Below are 24,833 nucleotides of genomic sequence, written 5' to 3'. Positions count from 1 at the left end.
ACAAGGACTGCTTTAATTTTCACTTCACTACAAACATCCCCCTAGGATCTTCTCTACTACTGTGCAAGGTTGACAACAACAAGCTGCTGCTCATGTGAGCACAGTTCTTATATCAGAGGCTATGGAGGCTAGGAGACAGAATTTCCACAGCAGGCCCTATAAATTCTCTTACAGCTGAGTGCTCTGACACAGGCCAGTGGAAAACTGGGTCTATTATTTGAAAGAGGAAAAAAAAGCATTAACATATATGAGTGATACTCTCAGTTTGAAAATGCATACATGGTGGCTCAGTAAGATTTAACTGGTCAGTGAGACAATGACACAGAGCCAACCACCTCTGACTAAAACTGAAATAAACACATACATCCAGTAGGTGCTAAGGCATGTCCAAGTGTGACAGCCAAACTCCACTGGCAAACCAGAGCCAGCTCTCACACACACAAGCAGCGAGCAAGACTACAGGTGTCAGGCCTTGGGATGGTGCACAAACTGCTCAAACACAGCTTTGTGTCCCAGGCCTTTCTTCCAGATATGTATGGCACTGAGTGAATCAGCCACATACAAATCTATTTCCAGGTGTTGGACTGCATAACAGTACACATCTGACTACCTGCAGGCAGCCAGGCACTCGCTCTAGAGCTACTGCCACATATACAGGGGACTCAGAAAGGAAAAGAGGTTCCAAAACTGTCACTACAAGCTGTGAAACTAAAGCTGCAATCTCTTGTAGGTTGATCTCACTCACAGGGATTCCTGGGAGTCCGAGGAGAACAAACTGCTGCTGAATGCTGTGGATCACACAGTCCTGATGTTCTCAACTTTATGCGGTCTTTATAGACGCTTAGAAGTGGGTCAGAATGGCCGCTGTGACTCAGACTGCAAGGCCATCTAACCCAGTAGTCTGTCCCCAGCCATATCTGCGAGCTTACAGATTAAGCAAACAAGAGGACATGCACGTACTTCTCCAACCAGCCTCCAACCACATTCACCTCAAGGGATTCCCTGTGGTTTGACTGTTTATTCATCCTCTGTGGATCTCTTCACATATTTGTTAAGTCTTCCCTTCAACACATATAAACTTTATCATCCACAAAATCCCTGGAAAAGAAGCTCCATGAATCTGTGACTCAAACCCTGAGGTCTCTCCAACACCTTTTGGTTTTCAGTCTGGCTCCCAGCTTCATTTGATGGCCCCTAGTTTTTGTATTGGGACATACAAAAATCCTACCCAGTCTTTCCCACTACATCATTTCTCCTCCAGAATGAAGACCCCAGTCTATTCATGCACTCCCTGTATAAGAGCTGTTCTCTGTCTCTGATCACTCTCGTCATCTCCAAATTTTTCTTCCCCTTTTTCCACTATATAAATTTGGAAACAAGGAGGCCAGTAGGAGGCCACATATTCATTCTCTTCACAGAGAAATTGTGGGCTGTGCAAGCCCATCAGGGATACAGGCTACATGTATCTTGGCAACATCCTTTAAAATGTGGACCACTATTACTATGGCTACACACAGCAAATCAGAAAAAGTCTAGTATGAGAACTCATGACGCCAATCACCCCTTCATATACAACACACACCTATACCTTGAACCCTCCTTTGGTTAGCCAGGGGGTCAGAGCATGCCCATTGCCACAGGCTGGTGGTCAGTCAGCTTGGCACATAACTGGATAATGGTCAGCAGAAAACTATTAGCTAAACTTAGCAAATAGTTCCCACAGTATATCAGAATTTACTTTAAAAGTGGCTTGACATATGCTGACTGTACTGTCTGCAGATGTATAATTTCACTAGCAGCTACAGTGTAAAATATTAAAAACGTTAAGATCATGTAAAAACTGGCAAGTTGGCTTTATGTATGAACAGTATGTCTGAGACATATAAGCAGAAAATAATCTGCACAAGCACAATGGAAAAGGAGGTCATGTTAGAAAGGGGGAGAAGAAGCTGAGTATTGTGATAACTTTTTCTCTAATCATTTATGACTTAAAAATGGTCACAGATCCTAAGGCGAATAATGAATTTTAGGAATACAGAACTAAAAAGACAGCATGGGTTACCTCAGTAAAGACCCTGCAATTACAGTCATCCATGCAACATAAATCTAGTCCAGAAAGGTGTCCAGAACTCCTATAACATCTGTACACTAGAAAATGCCTCATTCCTATAAAGCAAAGCTAAAACATGACCTGAAAATGAAAACCCACCAAATATACTCTACCACTGGAAGACAGTATGGAGGATGGTGGGCATTATGGTTTGTTTGCTAAGACCTTTAGCAAGGATATGCACTCCATCGTTAAAGTAATAAATTTAGAGCCAATTAAAAGTTTTTCCCTTCCTTCTCCTTGCTTACACTTTTTGTACACAAGCAGTTCTACTCCCACTCTAAATCCTCTTATGAGAGATGACTGGTGTTTGAAGTATTTTAAACAAATTCCATGCTCTTCATCAGATTTGGTGTGTACAGACTCCGTGGCTTCATTATCCCCCATTTATGGCAGAGATTAAAATAACATTAAGAGAAAATACAATCAGGACTAGTTAATACCACAGAGTAAAGCAGAAACCAGAAGGAATGGCCCTCCTCTTTTCACTTATTAGTGACATGGTTCTGACTATTCTTTTCCTATTTTGCTAACTTTAATGCAAAAAGTAATTTTATTAAGGAGATGCAAAATGCCAAACCCATTTTTTTTGGAGTTTATAAGTGAGACAGTTCACTTTTAAATGTTAAGGGAATGTTTGGTGACATGTACTCTATCACCCAGAAAACAGTTGCAAGCCATTAAATGAAAATAAATGCACAAACTGCTCACTTTGTGCAGTGATTTTTAGTGTAGAGAAAGAACACTTATTAATAATGAAAAAGCGTTTTTAGCTTTAACAATATATTTATATTGACAAAGACGGTGAATAGTATGATTTAATTTTACCCTGTCTCTTTTAAGTTCACACAGACAAGTTAAAGTGCAAATCCCAAAATAAAGACAAGTAATTCAGAGTACACCCTGGGTTTCATCAGAGCATCATTCCTGCCAAAAGGGAAAGGGGAAAAAAAATGCCTAAGGTGGGCGTTGCTCAAAGACCAGCTTTACAGTATATCTTTCCTTTTAGGGTATAACACTATTTAACTTGACAGGAACTAACACAGATGTATTTTTAGATGTTAAACTTCTGGATTACACACATAGTTAACATACACTTGGGGTTTGTAGCAGAACAAACCATACACACACTATTATAGGTCCATCCTGAAAATCAAGTAAGAAGAAGGAAGTGCAAAGTAAGGAAGCACTTCTATTAAGAGAAAAAGTGTATCTCTGTGTGTACTACAAAAATTCAAGTTTCAAACAAATGAGGCATTTTCTCCCTGTTCAGTGAGTAGACATTTTAAGGACTTGAATATTTCTGAGTAAGAGAGTTTAGAAAAATTGAATGCATTTTCATAAGGAAGTGACAATTGACTTAAAGCAGCAAAGCTTTCTAATAGAAACATAATCAACTATTAATTTAGCAAGTTAAAAAAAGTAAGGATTTAAAAAATTGAGCCAAGCTTGCCTTAAAGGATTCTGGATTCTTCCCCAAATGGAGGTAATTCCCTAATCCTTTCATTTTTCCATATCAATGAGTCTTACTGTAAGCTGAAAAAGCCTTAATAAAAGCGTGCTATTAAAACAAATATGTTTGGTTAGTGATTGGATTCAATGTTATAAATCTTTCATAGGAAAACACCATATTGAAGATTACAGTATGTGAAAGTCTGTTTCCACTTATGAAATAAAAGTGCTCTCTTTTGTCTATGAAAAAAGGTTTTGTTGCCAAGGATTTTATGACGAGCTGATATTAAACAATTGTTTCTCAGAACTCCTTGCCTTTTTATTCATGTGTAGAGATAACTCAAACAACTCAGCTTCTAGACTGTTGAAAAAATAGAAAGAGAATCCACAAATTTTCAACTGATTGAAGGCCAAAAATCAAGTGCTCAAAAATTAATATAAGCTTAACACATTATCCTGATGAATCATACAGAAAGAAATATTTAATCACAACACAAAATCTGATCTAGGAATTCCTTTGTGTATTATCACGTATACTACACGTTAATTGTATCAGCTTGATAACATTTACCACCAACTAGCAATACTTTGGCAAATCTTGCTTACCAAATAACGTCATAGAGCTTAATAAGTACTCATTGTAAATATACATAAAAATACATAGTGTGAAGGCACTTTCAAAACTGCTCAATATGCTTCCTTAACAGGTTTACTTCTCTTTTTCCTACCCGTTCACAGTTTGTACTGTGCTTCTGTTTTGCAGTACTCATGCCAGTTTCAATGTAAGATAAAAAACTCTTCATAGTGTGTAGACTGATACTGAAATGCCATTCACTAAAACTGCCCATCCTTAGTACTGAGTAATCATGCTGGCAGAGTCCTAAAAGTGACTCTGAAATAAACTTTATATGAGTATTCTTTCAGACAAAAGCTAACTAGAACTATTCCTCTTTCAGGGCATGGGCAAGTAAAAAGATCACTAAACTTAAGAAATCTGGTGTGTTTAATCCATTTACTGCTCTTCGAAAACTCTGTCCCCTTACCTGACACATTACTTGTTATCTTTGCTTCTCAATGGCTGGATATACAGTCCCCTATCTTTTAAGAGTATGCCTGTGCTTTAAAAAGTGTATCTTTTACTTAGGTTGGCTAATGAGTGGCCAAACTTAGAGTACAGAAGACAAGACAATGAACTAAGGGTCAAACTGAAGTCTGAACTCCACTTAATACTTCATCTTTACTGCCAGCGTCAGTGAACAACACCCATTTTCCACACACGCATAACTTGAATCCCACAAAAGTTGATATTTCAGATATGATTGTCAGGATTTATCCAGCTTGGGGCAGTGTGGACAACAAAAAAGAACGTAAGTGGCAGAACTAATATAATTCAGTGTAATGCAAGCATGTTATATCCTCAGTGAATACCCGTAAAACAGAGTCAAGTACATGGGAACCACATCAAACTTTGCACGACTGCAGTCACAAGGGAGCTCTAGTTTCCCAAATGTCTTCATGTAGATTAGTCCACAGAGTTGCATCTTTGACCCACAATGCTAAAACACACTGGCATATATGGACAGGGAGATGGGTTTAACTTATCAGATTAACACATTGAACATACTGCACCTTCCCTACTAAGGCCTTTCAACTGCCAGCCTAGATGAGGCTTCAGGGGAAAACGGGCAATGATAAAACATGCAGTGCTCTTGCAGGGTTCTGAAGACGTGCTGCCATTTTAAACACTTTTTTTATGGCTGCTTTTGAGCAGCTCTTCTCCAGACAATCTGTTTTCAATCCCACTTTCAAATACGAAACACCCTCCATTAGCTATAAACGTGCACAAACAACTCTGGGATACAGATTCTGCTATAAAGCACACACACATGGCTGAGATCTGCCTACAGCCCAAAGCCTGCAATTACTCTGCATGTGGACTTCCCCTGCCCAAGCGACTCTTAAGCAATGAACATCCAAGAGCACCCAAGACATTACGAGGCAGAAAGCACCTCGGTGCTAAGAGGTGCAAGTCTTGGACATGTCAGGCTGCTGGTTAGACACTCATACTTTCAGTTTTGTGACTTCGGTATGCTGAAACACAAAAAACAGACCACAGCGAGGATGTTTCTTAGCTGAACATGCTCTGTGTGTATAAGCACTGAAAACGCCTGGGGACGGCGTTCATCCTGGTTAATCGATTTGCTTTACCCCCCTATTACCTATTGAATCGTCTCCCGGTACAGACTGTGAAGAATTGGCAACAGCCACAGGGTGAGAGGGACACTAACACGACCCTAACACCCAACTGAACACAACTGGAACAATTAAGCTCTTTGGACCGACCTCTGACCTCGGCGCTCACACAACGGACACGGAACCCAAGAAGTACCACCCCAAAGCGCCCCGCGGAGCCCCCAGGAGCCGTCCCGACCCTCCGGCGGCCAAAGGGGGCCCGGCACTCACGTAGAGGGAGCGGACGGCGGCGCCGTAGAAGCGCAGCGCGTGCTCAGCTCCAGCGCCGCGAGCGCGCGCGTCGTCCCCGTTCTCCAGCGCGCATCGCCGCGCTCCTTCCATGCGGGGAGCAGCGCCAGCCTCTCGCGGGCAGCACCAGGATGGGCAGCGCCAGCACCAGCAGCGCACAGCGCGGGCAGCTCGCGCGGAGCGCATCCCGGCGACTCCCAGCGGAGGGTCAGCGCCGTCCCGCCACATAAGCGCGGGCAGCGGGGGCGGGGCCAGGCCGGGCCGGCGGGCGGGGGCGCCGCGGCCAATGCGGCGCGGGGCGGGCGGGACCCCGGCCCCGGGCCCCCCCGGCTCGCCCGCCGCCCCGGGACCCCTGCGGCCGCGCAGCCGCAGAGCCGGGCAGAGCTTGGGGGGGCTCAGCCGCAGGGATCGCTCCCGGCCCGGGCATTGCTCGCCGCCTCTGAGCCTGCGGGAGCAGAGCGGGGTCCGCGCCAGCACGGGGGGACCGGCTCCCGGGAGCGCCCTGCGGGCGCTGAGATAGGAACACTCAGCCGGTTTCGGGATCAGTGTCGTTTGTGGGGTGCGAAACTCGGGAAGACAAACCGATGCAGGGTCGTAGGCATCTGACAGATGCTTTCAAAGCCGCGGCTCTCCGCCAGGACCGGTGGGGTTTCTGCGCTAGTTTGGAAAACTCCGACTCAAAGTTACTCTAGCAGCTGCAGTGTCTTCCTGCAGCTGCGGTGTCTTCCAGCAGCATGCCAAGAACTAACATACTGAGACCAAATACCAAAATCAACATGAAACAGAAATATGAATCCAGGTGCTTATTATCCGGGGAAATGAATAAATACACTGGAATGTGTTTCTTGAATTGACACCATCCATGTCAGAATTTCATTTGGTTATAAAATAAAACTAGAAAACTTATAAATCTGCACATGAAAAATCGCCGATATTAGATACAGACAAAAGTAATATAGTTGACGTAGTTCCCATGTACTTGACTCTGTTTTGTGGGTATTCACTGAAGATATAACATGCTTGCATTACACTGAATTATATTAGTTCTGCCACTTACGTTCTTTTTTGTTGTCCACACTGCCCCAAGCTGGATAAATCCTGACAATCACATCTGAAATATCAACTTTTGTGGGATTCAATATATACAAATATATTATTTCTGACTGTGCCGCCTTGTTTTATAGCCTAGTCCCGCTCCCTTGGAACACTCAGAAGCAACTGAAGAATGGTTATATTTCATATATTTTTTCCAAAGCTTCCAGCAGTGTTTAAGGATTAAATCTTGGCCAGTAAAGTGCATGCTGTGATATTTCCACACAATGTTTACAGTAGAAAGTCACCTGAGGGAAGGTAGCTGAAATGCTATCCACATGCTTTTTACATGGCTTTGTACTTTTCTTTAAATGCCTGCTCTTTTTGTTGTTGTTGTTTTGGTTTGGGGGGTTTTTTGGTAAGAAAACATAATTTTGTACTTGGCAAATTGCAAGAGCACAAGACATTCCAGGGTACGCTATAACTACGGGTACCTGCAAGAAAGAAATGCATCTGTTAAGCTAATCACTATGATCACTAGCAACTATCTACAACTATCTTCTGTATGTCAGTGAAAACAGTCACTGAGAAAAGTAGCATGGTGGTGTGGGAGGAATGAAAGTCTTGTCTTCTTGAGTTCTTACTGTACTTACTGAAGAAAACTCTGAGAGGGTAACATTTTCCTATTAAATCCACATGACTTCCTAGTATTATGCCCAGAGTTTGGAGGGGCCACTGGGAAGCTAGACACTTAGTGTAGTAAATTTGAAATCTTTTTGAAGGCTGAAAAGTTCAATATCTACATCTGCATGTTTAAAACACAGGGTAGTAGCCATGTTAGAGTAAATCCTTTGTCCATTAGTCAGCATATTGAGATTGTTTAGTCTATATTTACCTTAAGAGGATTACAGTGTTTCTGTTGTAGCTGAACAAGTTTACCTTGTATGCAGTTCCCACTGTGAGGAGTGATGAGAATTGTTAGTTTAAGACCAAAAAAAAAAATTAAAACAAATTCCTGTTGTCCTTTCTAGAGTCTTCAGTAATGACCTGAAAAAGGGATGGAAAAGCATGTTTACATTACAAAGTAGTTAATTGGGAGATATTAATGGCTAACACCAGTCTGAATGGAAAATGCAACAAGATTTAAGCAGGGAAGATACAAACTGGAATATCACAACTGAGAAAGAGCATAGCTGGTAAATGCCAAGAACTCCACAATTTCATTGCATCTTAAATCAGATACGACAGCAATTTACAATGCAATAGCATCCCCTGAGCAGGCACTGAGATTCTGTACAATAAATAAGATGGTTTTATTGTGTTACAGGGAGGTAAGTGAGGTTCTAAAGGCATGTAATAACACTGTTTTTCCAGAGATTGCTTGTGAGATCAGCAATGTCACAGAAAATTCACCACTTGAAAGAATTCAGACTAAAGCAATAAAAAAAGATCAGTCAACCAAAGGAAGCAACATACAAGGAATTGTTAAAGAATTGAACATGTGTACTTGATTAAATGATAATGGGGAGGAGATTTGATTAAGATTTTGCATCAGAGATATGGAGTACCTTCAACTCAAATATCTGAAGAGTGCTACCAAACAGATGTAGGAATTATAAGGGTGAGTTTGAGGATTACAGATAACTAGGACACTGAAATAACTAAAAGAAACCATGAAACCATGTATCAAAAAATGCTTCCTCACCATGGGCTCTATTTTCAGATAAATCATTGACTGGGCATAGTGGAAGCAGAATGACAGAAAGCTTTGAGAAGCCAACACTAGGTTGGTCAAATTACTAAAAAAGAGACCTTAAGGAATAATTCTGTATTTAACAATGGAATATGACAGCCCAACGGATTTTTACTTGAGTCGAAAAAGAAGATGCAGATATGGAGAAACTTGACCATCTCAAGCTCTTCCCCAGCTTCCATTAACAGAGAAAAGGGAGTTAGTGTTCCCTTTGCTGGCATGACTGAAGGAAGGAAAGTAATGCCCTGGGCCCCTCATGATGATTTTCTGCTGTTCAGTGATGACAAAGCATTTTGTCATGATCATCAAAGGACAGAGTAACCATGTGGTAATAAACTGGAGAGAATTGAGTATTTGGGCAGGAAAGAATAGAACTGAGGTCTGCTGAGAAGGAGCATTTTTTGGAGTGACAAGGTCATGGGAATCAGAAAATCACAAGCAAAGGCAAGGCTCGCAGGAAGATCATGGAGTGCACATCATAAATTTAAATCACTCTGTCTTGGAACTCAGTGTTCATTGTTCATTAGAGTGGAACATGATGAGATGCCTTCTGTAATTCTATATGAGCCAGTATCACTATGGAGGGCACACAACTCAGAAGCAACTTCAAGAAATGTGTGTTTTGCAGCAGAACTCTCTACAGAAAGAAACTAATTTTGAGACACTCTTAGATGCTCTTGAGAAGCGATGCACATGAAAGACAATATTCTATTGTCTTTCAATCTCCGTGCAAGGTACAGAAGATTGTAGAATCCCTTCTTTTTCTCTCATGTGGAGATCTTATAGGGCAGTGAAAGGACAAGCTTCTTGGAAACTCATATCCTGCTCTGCAGAACCTCTAGGCAAAAATGGGATGTGTTAACGCTTGGCCAATGACCTGGTCAGTACAGAAGAGATACACTGCTGTGATATAATGGTACATAATAGTAACTGATTACTGCCCTGAACAGGGCAAGAAGCACGGGGAGAAACAGTATCTCTCGTGCCCTTCCTAGGACTGGTGCTAGGAGAAACTGTGTATTTCTGGGGTTGCCTTTATTTCTCTCTCTCATTATTAGAGCTGATAACTATATTAATAGGGGACAGGAAAAAAATGTCACAGAGGAAATTATGCTTAAACAGAGTCATGAACACTTTCTTCATCTGAGTTTATAACTTAGGAAAAAAAAGCAATGGAAAATGCAACAGAAAAATATTAACATCACAGAAAATTGCTAGATAAAAAAAGCAGACTTAAAATCCTCCCGTCTGTCAAGTAGCCAGAGCCACACGAAAAACATTACAATTTTAATCTTTTTTATATATATTTTATCCAAGCGTCCTTATATCCTAATGCTTGTTCTCTTTCAAGAACAGATTGTGTAATCCAGTAAGAATTCTAGAACTTTTCTGTAGTAAGAGAGAGTCTTAATAGGGCAAGTGGGTATATAATTATTCTTCTATTTAAATATTCAGCACCGCGCTATTACACCTACTCCAAGTCTTACTGTTTTGTTAGTATCTAAAGGTTTTAGCATTGTGCCACAAAAGACTCCAAACAGACAAAAAACTAATTCAGACTTCTAAAAAACACAGAGGAGACAGGAAGACAAAATGTATGACCATTTTCTCTTATACACAAAAAACAATTACACTATGAAGGAACATTGTTTTTTAAACAATGGGAATGGGATGTGGAAAAGCAATTTGAATGGAAGAGGAAGACAGCTATGGAAAAGGTATCCTTTACCTCCTATCTACTCCAAGACTAAAGAAATAATTACTCTGACCCACTGATACTATGTCAGATTTCAGAACAGAGATATTACATACAAGGAAAATATATATTCTTGTAGCCTGGTGAAGAGGTGTTATTGAATGCACCTCAAGTTAAACCATCAATTCAGATTGAATGTGCACCCAAACCAAAACATTGCTAAATGTGGTATTCTCTTTTATGTGGAATCCAGACTTTGACTGAGAATTTCAGCTGTAGATGGAACACACAAAAAGATGTCACATTGAGTTCCAACAGCAAAGCTTCTAGATGACAATCAGTAACAAAAGAAAGGCCAAGCACTGATCTGATGCTTGTGGTGGCCAGAAATGCAATAAAAAATGGTTGCAAGAGAAGCTCATCCTCAGCTTTTCTACAAACATTCAAAAAGGCTAATAAAGTGTGAAACACTGACACAGTCTCTCCCGTGACAGCCAAGCTGCTATCTCACATCTACTCCCTGTGTCTGCAGAGCACCCAGCCAGCCTCACAGAGACTGGCCTTCCCTAGATTCTCTGCCAGCTAGAATAATACATCTTGCAAAAATTGTCTTTTAGAAAGAGTATATGGTTTCTCAGATGAGTCTAAATAATCACAGCAATTCAGAGAAGACACTTCAACCGTTTCCCCCCATGATGATTGAATGATATCTTTTGCGAGGAAAAAGGCTTATCTGGAGTGTAATCCTTATCTGACTTTTCTGGAGTGGAATCCATTGCCTAAACTAGTGAAATTCACTGAGGAGAATCTATTATTACCTATTATTATCTATTATTACCTTGAGCGGCTGTAAGTAAAATGGAGAAACTGGTTTTCATTCAGGGTAGGTGATACTGTGATGCAGCAAAGACCAACAATTTTAATTACTTTTTTTACAAAAGGACTGGATAAGGGAAAAAATATTTAATAAAGATAACATCTATTCTTATTAACAGTATGGACTCAAAATTAGGTTGTAGTTAATCTTTAAATGCAGATATAGTTGTAAAAGCTCTGCAGAGAGGGAGAACAAAGTTCCCTATAATTCCATGCTTGGCCAGATTGAACACTAGTTATTAATATTTCCTTTAATGAGGTTGCTTGTAAATATTTTCACTTTTGGGCAAGGTCTACTGAGAAAGAAAATCCTTCCACCCAAAAAAGAAAATGTAAATGTTTCCTGATCTCTCCTGGTCAACCGTTCAAAGTTAGCTACGCTGAAGGCTTTCTGCCTTGAGGAGTCCACTCAGCACACAACGAAGTTTCCTACAAGTTAATGAAATTTATTTGTGAGTTTAAGATAATTTTCTGAGTGGGGTGAATGTGTGTGTTCAAAGGCAAAAGCTTGCCTGAGGATAGCTGAATCATAATGTTAGACTCCAAGAACATTGTCAACAGGCAAAATTTTTGAGTGACAACTCTGCCGACCATTCCATACAAAATGATAGTAAAAACTGGTGGGTATCAGCTCAGTATTTTCATAGCACTTTTTTTTTCTTCTTCACAAGTCTTCTGGTACTGTGAGTTGAAATTGTAGCTACGAGGTGCTGTAAATAAAATAATTTATTCTTAGACTAGACATGTATAAATTCAAGAACTTACTGTACATTTTTCATGTGAAGGCCTAATTTGTGTGTTTGGAGATAAATTATGTTTACAATGTTGGATATAATTCATGTAGTTGGCTCTAACACGCCATACATTTTAATGTTGAAAGAAGATTTTTTACCTTTTTTTTTTTTTACCTGTGTAAAGACTGTGAACTTTCCCCTGACTTGAAACAGTCCAGATTAAAAAAAAACAAAACAACCCAAGAGTAATTCCATGATTACAGCTACTCATTCTTTCTGACCTAAGGACTTATATTGCTGTTCACTTCATTTGGAATCTGCAGACTAATATAAAAAATGGCCCACTCATTCTTCCCAAACACTGTTTAGTGTTTTAATCTAGCATGTAATACTACAGTTTTGTCATAGAGCAACAATAAAACATAGGGATCTGCTCTAAGGCAACTCAGCACAGAAACAATCACATTGCCCCTGGGAAAAAGAGGAATTATTTGCAAAGACTAGGATTGATGCAATAACTTATTCATTGGAGAAGCGACAGGGTAAGAGCAAGAAAAGCCTCTTCTACAAGAGGTTGCTGAGAACAAACTCTGTGTGTAGTCTACACTCCTAATTGAGAGAGGGACATAGGATGATCCCTGTGGCCAAGTAGCAAAGACTGGATTGTGTCCAAATTACTAACCCCTAGATCTCCACTCCACATAGCATTTAGCCCACATGTCTACTGGGTTACTGTAGCCCTAGGACACAATTTGTTTCATTCTTCTCCCTTCCTCCCTGCCCCCGTTCACAGTGTTTGAAATAAAGTGAACTGCTATGCAGACCAGCAGTGGCTCAGTTAAAGCACAAAACTAAGGGTACGTGTCATATACCACAGTCTGTGACACAGGGTATGTGCAGGTATTTGAAGTCACAAAGCCTTTGGGCTAGCTCTGGAAGATCAGAAAGGGCCAAGAAAAAAGTCTGGTCCTGGCTTATGGCTGCCTTTTGAGCATGGTCCTTGGAGTAAAGTGTTGCCAGACCACTCCTGTGCTTTTTCTTGAAAAGAGCCTTTTGGAGCGGGCAAGAAATCAGCTAATACGTAGATGGGGTATTCAGGGGTTTAGTACATGAGACAGATCCCTGGCACTCTCTCATTTAGTAGTACAGATATACCTATATATCTGCAGTCAGAGGCATATTTCTAAGCTTTTCAAGGGGAGAGACAGCAAGACTATTAAAACTGAAAAAGCTACACTTCCAAATGAAAGGTTAACAAAACCCTTTTCAGGTAACTACTTGTTCTATCTGAACCGATAGTTAACATCCTTCTCCTTTACCTTTTCTCCACAAAGGCCTTTAACATTATATCAGTTATCTGCATCCTAGCTTCTTTCCTTATCTTTTTTTCAGAAGAGGCTTTTTATTAACCTTTTGGGATCTTAGGGCTGACCCTCTTTATGGCTCATTGACCAGTTCTCATTCCTTGAGTTCTTTCTCAGAGAAACTCTTGCCTGTTTGCCTTTAACTGCAAATCTTTTATGATTCTCTCAAACTTCCTGCATGAAAAAAAATTTGAATGTTTTCCAGCAGCACAGATTTTTCAAAGCTACACAGTTGCATAGATCTGTCAGCATGGGTTATACTTATTTGCAATTTAAGAACAGATATTATCCAAAACAAGAATATCTATATCTGATCCTTAATTCTCTTTATTTGCTTGAAATATATAATTGTTGTTTATGGGTTTTGTGTATTTAATACATTTGTCCCTTGAAATAATTATCTGATCCAGCAATCTCACCCATCTTTAGAGCTATTAAATACAATATGAAATTGCCATTTGGAGACCCCTATTTACCACGGGTACACAGTTTATAGCCTGAAAAAAAATCTGGAGATCAAATTGTTGAAAAAAAAATAATGGAGAAGAATGTGTATAAAATTGGACCCAAGTTTGAACAAAATTATTGATTTTTCTGGATATTAGACATTTTATCATCTGAGTAAGGAGTCTAACTTCTGAAGAATGAGTCACAGCATTTGAACAAATGAGAGCATTGTGTTCTTCCTGAGGGAAATCTGCTGTCCTCTGCTTCTTCTATATTAGTAAATAAAATTCAGTTATTTAGGACTCAGAACAGGACTTTGCCTTACCCAAAATATAGTTGTTTTTCTGTGGCTTATTTCCGGCAACAGTGCTAGAGCGTAAAGCAGATATTACATCTTGGACACTTTTAAAACATTTCCTGTAAGGATTCCATTCTGTTCAAAGTAGTTTGAAGACTGGGGGTCTCTAAGAACAGATGTTCATTGCACTACATAATATGCAAGTAGTTTGTTTTGCTGCTAGGTTTCCTAGCTCTGAATACTAAAGCTCTGTTTACATGTTCATAACTCTGTCTTTATAGGCATTGAATTTTATTGCAACAGTCAGTGTTAAGTTTTACATTTCCATTGTTACGTTAAAATCTGTCTGTCATTTTTTCTAGATGATCAGTAAAAGTTCATATACAGCAGTCACGATAAAATAGTCTCAAAAATCATGGTATAATAGTTTCAACAGCACTTTTTGTTTGTCAGATTTCCACTCTGTCAAACCCATCCTGGTGATTTAAGAAACAAAAAAACCCAGAAACAAACAAACAGAAAAATTAAGGTACCAAAAAAATATAGCTTGTCTAGTTGGCAAATCAGAAAGCACACAGGAAACTCAGTGGAGATTTCCTAACAACCAGAAGCAGCTTTCTGAATTGGAGCAGATCATGTTTCTTCACAAGGAAAATGCCAGTTTCAACTAATTAGAATCAGTTTATTAGAGTGAATATGCAACTATGAATTCTGTTGCTGCCTGCTAAATTCAGCCTCATTGGGGAGGATATGACTGACAAATTACAGCTCAGAAAAAGATACAATACTTATGCAACAATTTTCATTCTGTGTGCTGCAGGAATGAAAAGGTTGGTCTTAAATATCTGCAAGCTTTTTCTGATATCCATAAAGTGTGCCATTACTTTGAAAACACAATGTATGTTTCAGAGTAAAGTAAAACAAACAGATTGATTTAACAAAATAGCATAAAATCATCCCTGACAGTGCAGTATTTTTCAAATAACCCTCTTATCCAAAGACAGCACAATAAAAAGATGGGAGAATTCAAGAGGAAACTCTATTTGGTATGATTCTTGCCTGAATAACACCTTTAGAGTTTCCATAGCGTAACATCCATTTTACATGGCAAACTGTGACCAACTTAGTTTTCTTGCTTGCTTGCTTGCTTGAATATCTCATTTCCAGATATTCATCAGCATGCCCTGCATGTTTCAAGTGTCTATGTGTTCTCCAAAACTTGCAAATATTTTTGCCTGAGTATTTGCAACATTGGGGCTTATATTTAGAAGCATATACATTATACATAGAGAAGAACTTAAAAGTACATTGCCCTTATTATTTCACTGCCACTAACAGTAATATTTTTCTAGTTTCTATGATTTCTGAACATTCCCTACAGTTTACTCTAATTTTCTTGTGCTTTTCAGACTGACCTAAACAGAAATCCCCATAGACTGCTCAGCCGTGTCTGAGGTCAAGACATTTGCATGTCCAAAGATCCTATCTTCACTGAACACGCCTTTTCGTTTTTGGTACCAGACATAAACATTTGTTGCATGTACTGCTTCAACAGAGTAACAACTTAGTTACTGTCCCAGCATCCGAACCAGCTGCTTTCAGCTGCTCCTGCTGTGGCAGAGACAGACCCAGGACTGAGAAGAGGCAGCCTGCTGGACCTACCCTGGCCTCAGTAACCTCACTTCTTACTCTGAAAATGTCTTTTTTAAACTGAGAAGGAATAACCAGGGAGAGGGAAAACAGGATTTCAAAAGGAGTCAGATGAGAGAAGGATGGTGGGAAAGAGAAAGAGATCTTGAGTCTTTTAAGTTAGAGGATACAAGTATAAGCCCTGTCATGATCAGCTTTTGTTCATGCATATTGTCTCATTTACTTTAAGGGGGTTGATCACGTAGCAATGGAAAACTTTAGAGCACAACTTGGGCATCCCATCCTGCGGGTAAAGAAGCAAGAGCTGCGTGGTTGCCTAAGCACATGTGCACTCCCAGCCGTACCAAACAAAACCCAGGGTCTGGTTTCCTGCTGGTCTTGACACCCTGCATGATAAAATGGATCTCTTCCTTGACAGATCTCTCTTATCTCCAGTAATGCTTGGCTGAGTGAATTCTCTAAATGAGGGCCTGCTGTGTTTGAATAAAGCAGAAATGCTGCTACTCAGTAATAAGGAGGGATTCTTGGAGAAAGGAAAGGAGTAGGCATGCCTGACTTGCTAGGCACAAGAAAGGCACTGGTACTGGTGCAAGGAGCAAAAAACTGGGTGAAGCTAGTGCCATCCAAAAAGAGAGCACTACGCAAGAGACACTAAGGTGATTAAAATGTGTATTTAGAAGTTATTCCTTGTGGAGATTGTCTCTTGCTTCTTACGCCTAATAGTTTATTTCTTCAGACTTTATTCAGTGAGTATTAAAGATTTCTTGGTGTTGCAGGCTTTCCCTTTAGGACTGTGGGCAAATGGCAGACATAACAAAGCAGCAGCTGAGGGCTCCAGCAGGTTTCTCCCTGGCAAAGGTCCCATGCCTGTGAAACCAACCAGCAAAGATTCAAGTATATGCTATTCAACATGAATGGGCTACAATACATGATACTTCTAATACTGCATACCTTGCGACCTCTAAAAGGTGACTTTTCAAAGCTGGCATCAGGATTGCCTGAGGACAGCCAAGAAACTACAATATCACAGGGGAAGCAAAAGTTCTTCACAAAAGATGCACCTATGGAGACAAAGCCTGAAGAAGAGGAGACTGAGGGGAGACCTCGTTGTGGTCTTCAACCTCCTCACAGGGGGAAGCGGAGGGGCAGGTACCGATCTCTTCATTCTTGTGACCTGTGACAGGACTCGAGAAAATGGCATGAAACTGAGTCAGGGGAGATTTAGGTTGGATATCATGAAAAATATTCTCACCTAGAAGGTGGTTGAGCACTAGAACAGGCTCCCTATGGAAGTGGTCATGGCACCAAGCCTCTCTGAGTTCAATACAATGCTCTCAGGCACATGTTGTGATTCTTGGGGTGTCCTGCGCAGGGCCAGAAGTTGGACTCAATGATCCTGATGGGTCCTTTCCAACTTAGCATATTCTATGATTCTATGCTAAAGGACATAAGCCTCAGTTGTGCAGCTCCAAAGGGATATTTCAAAACAGAAACAGAGCTCAGACAAACTCAAATCCCTAGCATGATAGACTGACTCCAGCGACTGATGAAAAGTTCTTGTCCGCCAATGTTTCAAGCCTTGCACTTTGAAAGAGAGACAAACCACTGACTCCCACCACACAGTTTTTTCGAGCACTCAGCTGCAGGCTCCTTCTCAAAGGAAGCTGTTCCCTTCCTGCTGCCCCACCTCCCGCCGTCCATAGCTAACACACCCTGTCTTTCTGACTGGAGACCGTGCTCGCTGTCAACCATTATTAACTGCTTCATGGGTTTCCGAGGCTGTGGCGGGTGGGAGTTTGCACAGGCCACGCTGGGAGGGGAACCACAGGACCTCACGTTGGCACACGGTACTTCCAGTGCATTACCCTCGGTTCCTTTCCACCGTGCTCCGGCACAGAACAGTAACACCAGCACCCTCCGCTGGCCTCTGCCATGAAGATACCTGCAGTGAACAGGCTGATCGGAGCTGCTGTTAGATCTGTTATGTAAAATCCAGAGAAATACACCGTTTTACTAAATATTTTAATAGGTCATACTCTCTGTAAGTGGCCTCCAGCTGCCTCCAGTCACTATACACATACACTGTGTAAAAGCAGGGGCAGTGACTTTAAAGCTTATGCACAGAAAGAACACTTAATTTTAGTGTTAATTACAATATTCATAAACTACGTTATTATATATTAAAATATATACTTTGTAGCTTGTAATTAAAAGTTAAATTATTTAATTTTTTAAAACATATTTTATCATTTAAATTATTATAAATTATCATCATAATATTTTTCCTCTGAGATTTCTGACCATTGAGTATGCCCAAAATTCAAACAAAAAAAGGGACAACTTAAGTCAGTGCACCTGTAGCAGGCAGGGTGTCTGGGTGCATGACAGCTTGTAAAAAATATCTTTTGTTTGATCCAGAAGTGTTGACTCTCTTATTAAACACATTCAACATATTTTAATTTGTATTTTTTTCTTTGAAGATCATCTGTAAATTACTGATCTAAAAATGTTTATTTTGTGTAGTTACAGAAACTCTTAATCTATATTGAGGTGTCCAATAATAAAATGAGAAAGGTCCATGTTGAAAATAATGGCCTACCTAAACCAGTTCATATCTGATTACATATTTATTTTTGAGGGGATATTTTCTTTTTTTTTTTAGTGTATGTGCATTCATGCAGGTTGGTACAGTTTGTTTTTTTTTTAGTGGCTGCTCCTGCAGAGTAGTAGTGATTCCAAGAGCTGGCTGATATGTATATTTGATTCTGATTACTCTTACCAATTACCTAGACTGAAACTGGGGAAGGTCATTAGTAGCCATTATATTTCCTTACTGTAACTACATGGATTTGGATACTTATGTGGGATTTAAATAGGTAGACTTCCTTTGAAATACGCTCTCCAAGATCACGTAAGTAGAGAGAAACAGAATACATATGCAATGATTAGATTCAATCTTAGCACAAATTCCTGGATGCCCCAACCGTGTGTAAGAATACATATTGTATTAGATCTTCTGCCAGTATATCATACAAACTGGAGTGAAATCAATATATACAGTGACTTCAACAAAGAAAGCAATCATAATTTTCAAGATAGAAATATGTCCCTGAGGAGGAGGATAAAATCAACATAATCTGTCTCTGTGCAAAAAGACAAGTGGTGGCACTGTTAGTAAAGTTACCTACTCCAGTTCTGGTAATGCTCAAGATTCTTCCAACAATTTGGCAGCATGTGGGTTTCTAGGAGTTTAAAAGTGCTCTGATTTTGTATTAGCAAAGTAAATTAAAAAAAAAAAACCCTCATAAAATTGCTTAAAATATTAAAAATGTTGTTGAAGCAAGGAATATATAATGAAAGTTAAAACACTCAGACTGTAAGTCTATATTAGTGGAATCCCCCCGAAAGGATAGAATTTATTACTACTGAGTGTTCAGGATTTTCAACTGCTTTGCATACACAGGTATCTATCACAAAATGTGATAGACACATTTGTATTTTCTCCTCATTAGTCTTTGTGTTTTATGGTGAATTAAAAAAGGCCGAGAATTTTCCATGGTCTCTGTCTTGCAGGAGAAAGCACAGAAGGAGAGGTAGTTGCTTTACTTTTCCATGAAAAGATATTTTTTCCCACAATATATCCCATTCCTTCTAACATTAAATTGATTTTTATATACTGCTATAGGGCTTTTATGAAGAGGATATATGGTACAAATAGCGAGTTTTGTTTTCACCTTTTTTTTTTAATAGAAATCACTTTCTTTTTACAAAGTTCTGTAAACTGAAGAAACAAAAATAGTTTAGATTTAGTATGTCTCATGAAAATACTTAGAAGACTGAACTTTTCTTTTGTAACTCATTTTTATAGAGCTCTATGGGTGAAACTGATTCTCCACTGTCCCTACTGACTTCTAACTATCAAATCACGCTCTTTTTTATTGCAAACATTCTGACATTACTATTTTGCTTCTCTTAATTAAAAATTATTGCTAGACATAAACAGTATAAAACAGGTAGGCTATTAGAATAAATTGGATAAAATCTTAACCAAATTATAACCAAAGCTGTCTGAAGATACAGACAGAGGCTTGCATAGCCTATCTTTGAAGATACAGTCCTGGAAATTCTTTCTTTCTTCTTCATATCTTTATACCCTTTTGCCATATTTTTGAACTCGGGACATGCTTTTAGCAATGTGCAATGTGCCATATGCCTTGTAGGACTACAGTTTTATACTTGTGTTTATCAAGAAACCAAATACTTAACATGACTTATGCACACTTGATGTCAACAAACTGAGAAACAATTGGGACAAGCAGTCCTGTCTTATAAAAATCCCAAGCTCTGTCGGTTAGCTAAAATTACTTTTGATTTTAGTTGTGTCATCAATACCATTGATGAAGGTCTCTTTAGTACTTCTCTTGAATTTAAACCTACAGATTTAATTATGCAAACCTGAAAACATTTCATACTGATTAACAAGACTCAAATTCAGCTGCTCAGTTTCTTTCATTAAGGCAGTTTGAAATTCTGTACATTTTTTTCTATTCATTTATCAAGTGGCTGTACCACCCTTGCCTAGCTGAGGTTGAGATAGTCATTACTTTTTAAAAAATATTGGGCAACCAAATGTGAAAAATGAAACAAAACCCAGCAGTTTCTGATGAAACATACAGATAACATCTGCAATGGCATACTTAAAATGAAGCAAATACACCTGCACATAGGTACACAACTCTTAAAACATTTTAATAGCAAAAACAATTGAAGGAATTTTACTGTAATTTTGTCTGTTCTAGATGGGGATTGGAAACCTGCCATTGTACTATACTGGATTTTCCTTCAAAATAAACTACAGTCAGAACAGCTGGAGGTAATAGAAGTATGTCCAGGATAAATACTTTCTCCTGCCCTCCATCCCAGCTGTTAAATCATTTTATTCCTCTTCCTTTCACAGCATGTCCTACTGGATAGTTTCTACACTCTCTTTTCTGCAAAATCCCTCAGCTTTCCTCACCCTGTACTTACAAAGAGCTGATATGACCTGGGGAAAACCCTTATTTTACCAAACGTCAGTTCACACATATCTTACACCCTACAAGCAACAGTATTGCTTCTTAACAACTCTGGTCCCTCCTACAACAGTGGTTGTTGCACTACCACTCTGAAGTATGGATCCTGGGGGAAAAACAATCACTAAAGGTAAAACCACAAAATTCATGCAAATGTCTTCAAATAAAACTTGCATTGGCAACCTTAATTCCACCATATCCTAATCTTTAAACAGTTAATACCTTATCACTGAATACTTGATTATTATAAATTATTATCTAGGTATAATTTAAATTATATTTATATTTACTAATATATTAAGGGTTAATATTAATATAGTGACCCAATCTATTTTTTCTTTTACAGTTATTATTTATTGTAAATGTATTGCCATATATGATTATTAAGAAATCATATTTGTAATTTTCCTGGTTTCGATTGGGATAGAGTTAATTTTCTTCCCAGCTGATACAGTGCATTTTTTTGGATTTAGCATAACAATGTTGATTAGCTGCTTGCTGGGGTTAAACCACAACAGTGGCTTGGATGCTTATTTAATATAATAAACTTACATAGAAACATAAAAAGAAATGAGAAAGACAAAGTTTTTGCTATCCACATGATGATATCATCAAACAACTTGCTTGTGAGAATTTTACAAAAATCCCCCAAAGACTGAGAGACAGCACATGCTGTCTCCAAGCAGAGTTTTTCTTTAATGTCGTTCCTGTAATAACATCTGCAGCTCTGTTTCTTCAAACTTTCTCTTTTTTTCTTTTTTCTTTTTTTTTTTTTTTTTTTTTTTTTTTTTTTTTTTTTTTTTTTTTTTTTTTTTTTACACTTTTACAGTTCTCTGCTCTGGTCCACCCACTAGAGCAATTTATTCAGCTGGTCCATTTGAAGTCTCATGCATTTAATGTTCTGCACGGTAAAAACAAACAGAAGCAGTTGACATGATTATTGCATTCATGAAACTATCATCTCTCAGTGTCTTCGAAGCAAAGGCAGTTCCATTTATGAACATGCAACATATACTTGTCATTTTCCCCCAATAAAACCAACATTTTGTTAAGGTGGCTACTATTGTGTTTCACATAATTGTATGTTACTGATGTAAAGGAAGAGGAGACAAAGCACAATTGATTTCTGCCACTGAGGCACAATTCATAACCAAGTAAAACACTGCAGAAGCAATCAGGACAATGCTGGTTACTGCTTTGCAACAGGGGCGAATACAGAAAAGCTACTGGTCGGGACAGGAAACTGCCTGGCTAAATGCAGCTGGCTAAGGGACATGAACCCATGTAACAACCTCTGTTTCTCTTCCAGGGGAGCTTTATGGAGAAAACAGGCATCTTCACAGGCAGGCAGTACAGAAAAGCTCATACCTTCAGAGCTGCAGAGGAAAGCAAGCAGCTTCAATCTTTGTGTCCATCTCAAATGATCAGCAGGAAAAGAAATAAAAAAGAAAAAACCCCCAAAACTACGCTAACAAACCCAGAATTCAAACCCATCCAGAAGGAGCTGGTATAACCATTCCTTCCCATTTCTCATTTTCCACGAGAGGGCGCGGTGGTGCCGGAGGGACGGGCTGGGATGGTGGTGGCTCTGCCTGCCCTGCCTGCCCCTGCTGCGCCTGCCGAGAGGAAGGTCGCGCAGGACCCGCCTCAGCGCTCCTCTCATTCCTCTCAGTTTCACTGGGGGCTCAGGGCTGTCCTTGTGCCCGCTTCTGCTCTCACACCGTGGCCCCCGCACCTTGGACGAGACGCTTTCGTGTCGGGGCGGCTTCGCCAAAGCGGGGCGGGCCGGTGGGCGGGCCTCTGAGCCAGCCCCTGTCCCTTCCTGCCGGCAGGCGCGGGCGGAGGGACGGGGGATCGAGGTGAAGACTCCCGTACTGTCTTCACCTCCTTTGTGCTGACAGAGAGGCACCTCGGAGGGGGGGAGGACGCAGCACGATCTGAGGGGCTGTAGATGACACCCTGCTGCCCTGACAGAGGAGGTGCCAGCTCTCTCTCGGTCCTCTAATTGAACCTGGAGGAGCTACCAGAGTCCTTTGCCCTCGGGTGTAGGCTGACAGCTTGGACAAGTCATATGGCAGCAGGAAAGTAACAGCACAAACACACGTGTAAAAAACATGGGATGCAACATACAAATGATAGAACGGGGCGCTGTTGTCTGAATCTTATGTGTTCAATATTGAATGCAAATTTTCTGTAAAGGTTTGTTTACTACTTGGTTTTAGCCCAGGATTTACAAATGTATCTCAGGTCTTTCGTGATGTGCTAAAATGCAGATTCAGTAATGATCGAAGAAAGCTGATCTTGTAGGAATTCAACTCTGAGCCGTAAATTTGACACATATTTCAGGAATTCTCTGTTCCTCCGCATAGTTACATCACCTTGCAGTCCCAGACACAATCCTTTGCTACCAGCTACAGTGGCTACCGCTTTCCATCCTGTTTTTATATCCCAGAAAGGCCAGACTGGAGTCCCTCATTAATAAAAATGTCATCACTACTCCAAGGACAACCCAACAGCTGACAAGTTTCTGCAGCAGCCCTTCAGAGGCCTCATTTACCTAAGAAGACTTAAGAAAAATTTTGGACTTTTTTGCTTCCACAGCTGAATTCTCAGCTGCTTAAATGAACAGATAATCAGGGCTGAAGCAGGTGATTTCTAACATTTAGGGCTTTATTAGCTGTGAGCCAGATGCTTCATGTTATCTAAGTATCAGAAGCCAAGGGAAGAAAATGAATTAACTCCCTTTACTGGATGTGGCTAAAATCATCCCTTTTCAAATGGACTTTTATTATTTACCCATCAAAACTCTTGTGAAGAGAAGACATGTTTCCTGCCAGAAAGTGTTATAGATAATATGCAATCCCTGGACACAGGGCCAAGTGATCTTTAGCACTCAAATCCACCTCATCCTCTGTTATCAGTCCACATTTAATCCACCTCCTTTTTCCAGTCAGCTCATACACAGCTGACTGACCTATCTAAGGGAATCCCCACTGAAGGGAAATGCCTAACTGCTTTAGTTCCTTTTTAATGGGTTTTTCCAGTGGGGGGTGGGGATGGGTGCAAAGAAGGTGGTAAACTATGTCAAAGACAGCAGAGAAGGCTAGCAAAGGAGAGGATATATTCTGCTTGAGCCAGCATGGACTCAAAGCATCTTTCTGGATTATGGAGGCATCCAGGAAACTGAAAGCTGCAAAGAATGATTTAAACAGTGAAAAGCAACAAATCATTTTCAGTTCTTTTTATTCCTAGATCTCAGTTTACTGAGTCTTGCTTTAAAAACCAAGGAACATGCATTATAGACATAAATGTCAGGGTGTCCAAGATTTTCTTACCAGTCTGGAATACAGACTGCAATTCCAAGCTTGAGATTGCTCCTATTGCGTGTTGTGCAATGGAAAAGTCTGCAGGAGAGTCTGAAATCTATGTTTAACCACCCTAATAGAGACAAAGTTCGAAAAGGCAGGGATGTTCTAATGCTTCCATTTTCAGGCTGTGTCTCTTTCACTCTTCTATTCACTGAGTAACATATTTAATTATTTTAGAAAATTTTCTTCTGGTCAAGTATGGGCTGAAACCATGAAACCATTCTTTTCTTGCTTTGCATTACTCTCATTAATTTGTGTGGTGAGTTCCTGCCCTTGATGCATAGGCATTACTTTATGTGAAGCCAATGAAGCTTTGGCTGCCTTACGGATTATGGGTTAAGGCCCTGCATTTGTACTGGTTTACGCCACTGTATGACCTAAATGAGATTAGAATAATAAATCCTGATTTATTATGAGGGTTTTATTTAGGCATGTTTTGAGTATGAGGTCTGTGTCAGGATTAATAGTGAAATCTAACATGCCCAGGCACAGAGAAAGCC

At 39.9% G+C, this 24,833-nt stretch overlaps 1 protein-coding gene across 1 annotated transcript in view; it reads right to left on the bottom strand.

Annotated features, from left to right (window-relative positions):
* NID1 (nidogen 1) overlaps positions 1-17,854 on the bottom strand; it is a 55,248-nt gene extending 37,394 nt beyond the window's left edge. Inside the window, exon 1 of the mRNA XM_018085081.3 lies at positions 17,759-17,854. Coding sequence (XP_017940570.1) covers positions 17,759-17,827 — 69 coding nt within the window. The 5' untranslated portion in view covers positions 17,828-17,854. The remainder of the gene's footprint in view (positions 1-17,758) is intronic.
* Between the last annotated feature and the right edge of the window lie 6,979 nt (positions 17,855-24,833).

Source organism: Manacus vitellinus, unplaced genomic scaffold (genome assembly GCF_001715985.3).
Source record: "Manacus vitellinus isolate BGI_N305 unplaced genomic scaffold, ASM171598v3 scaffold_8_pilon, whole genome shotgun sequence".
In the NCBI taxonomy this organism is placed as follows: Eukaryota; Metazoa; Chordata; class Aves; order Passeriformes; family Pipridae; genus Manacus; species Manacus vitellinus.
Note: the sequence above shows the minus strand (reverse complement) of the source record. Positions and strands in the feature narration are given on the sequence as shown.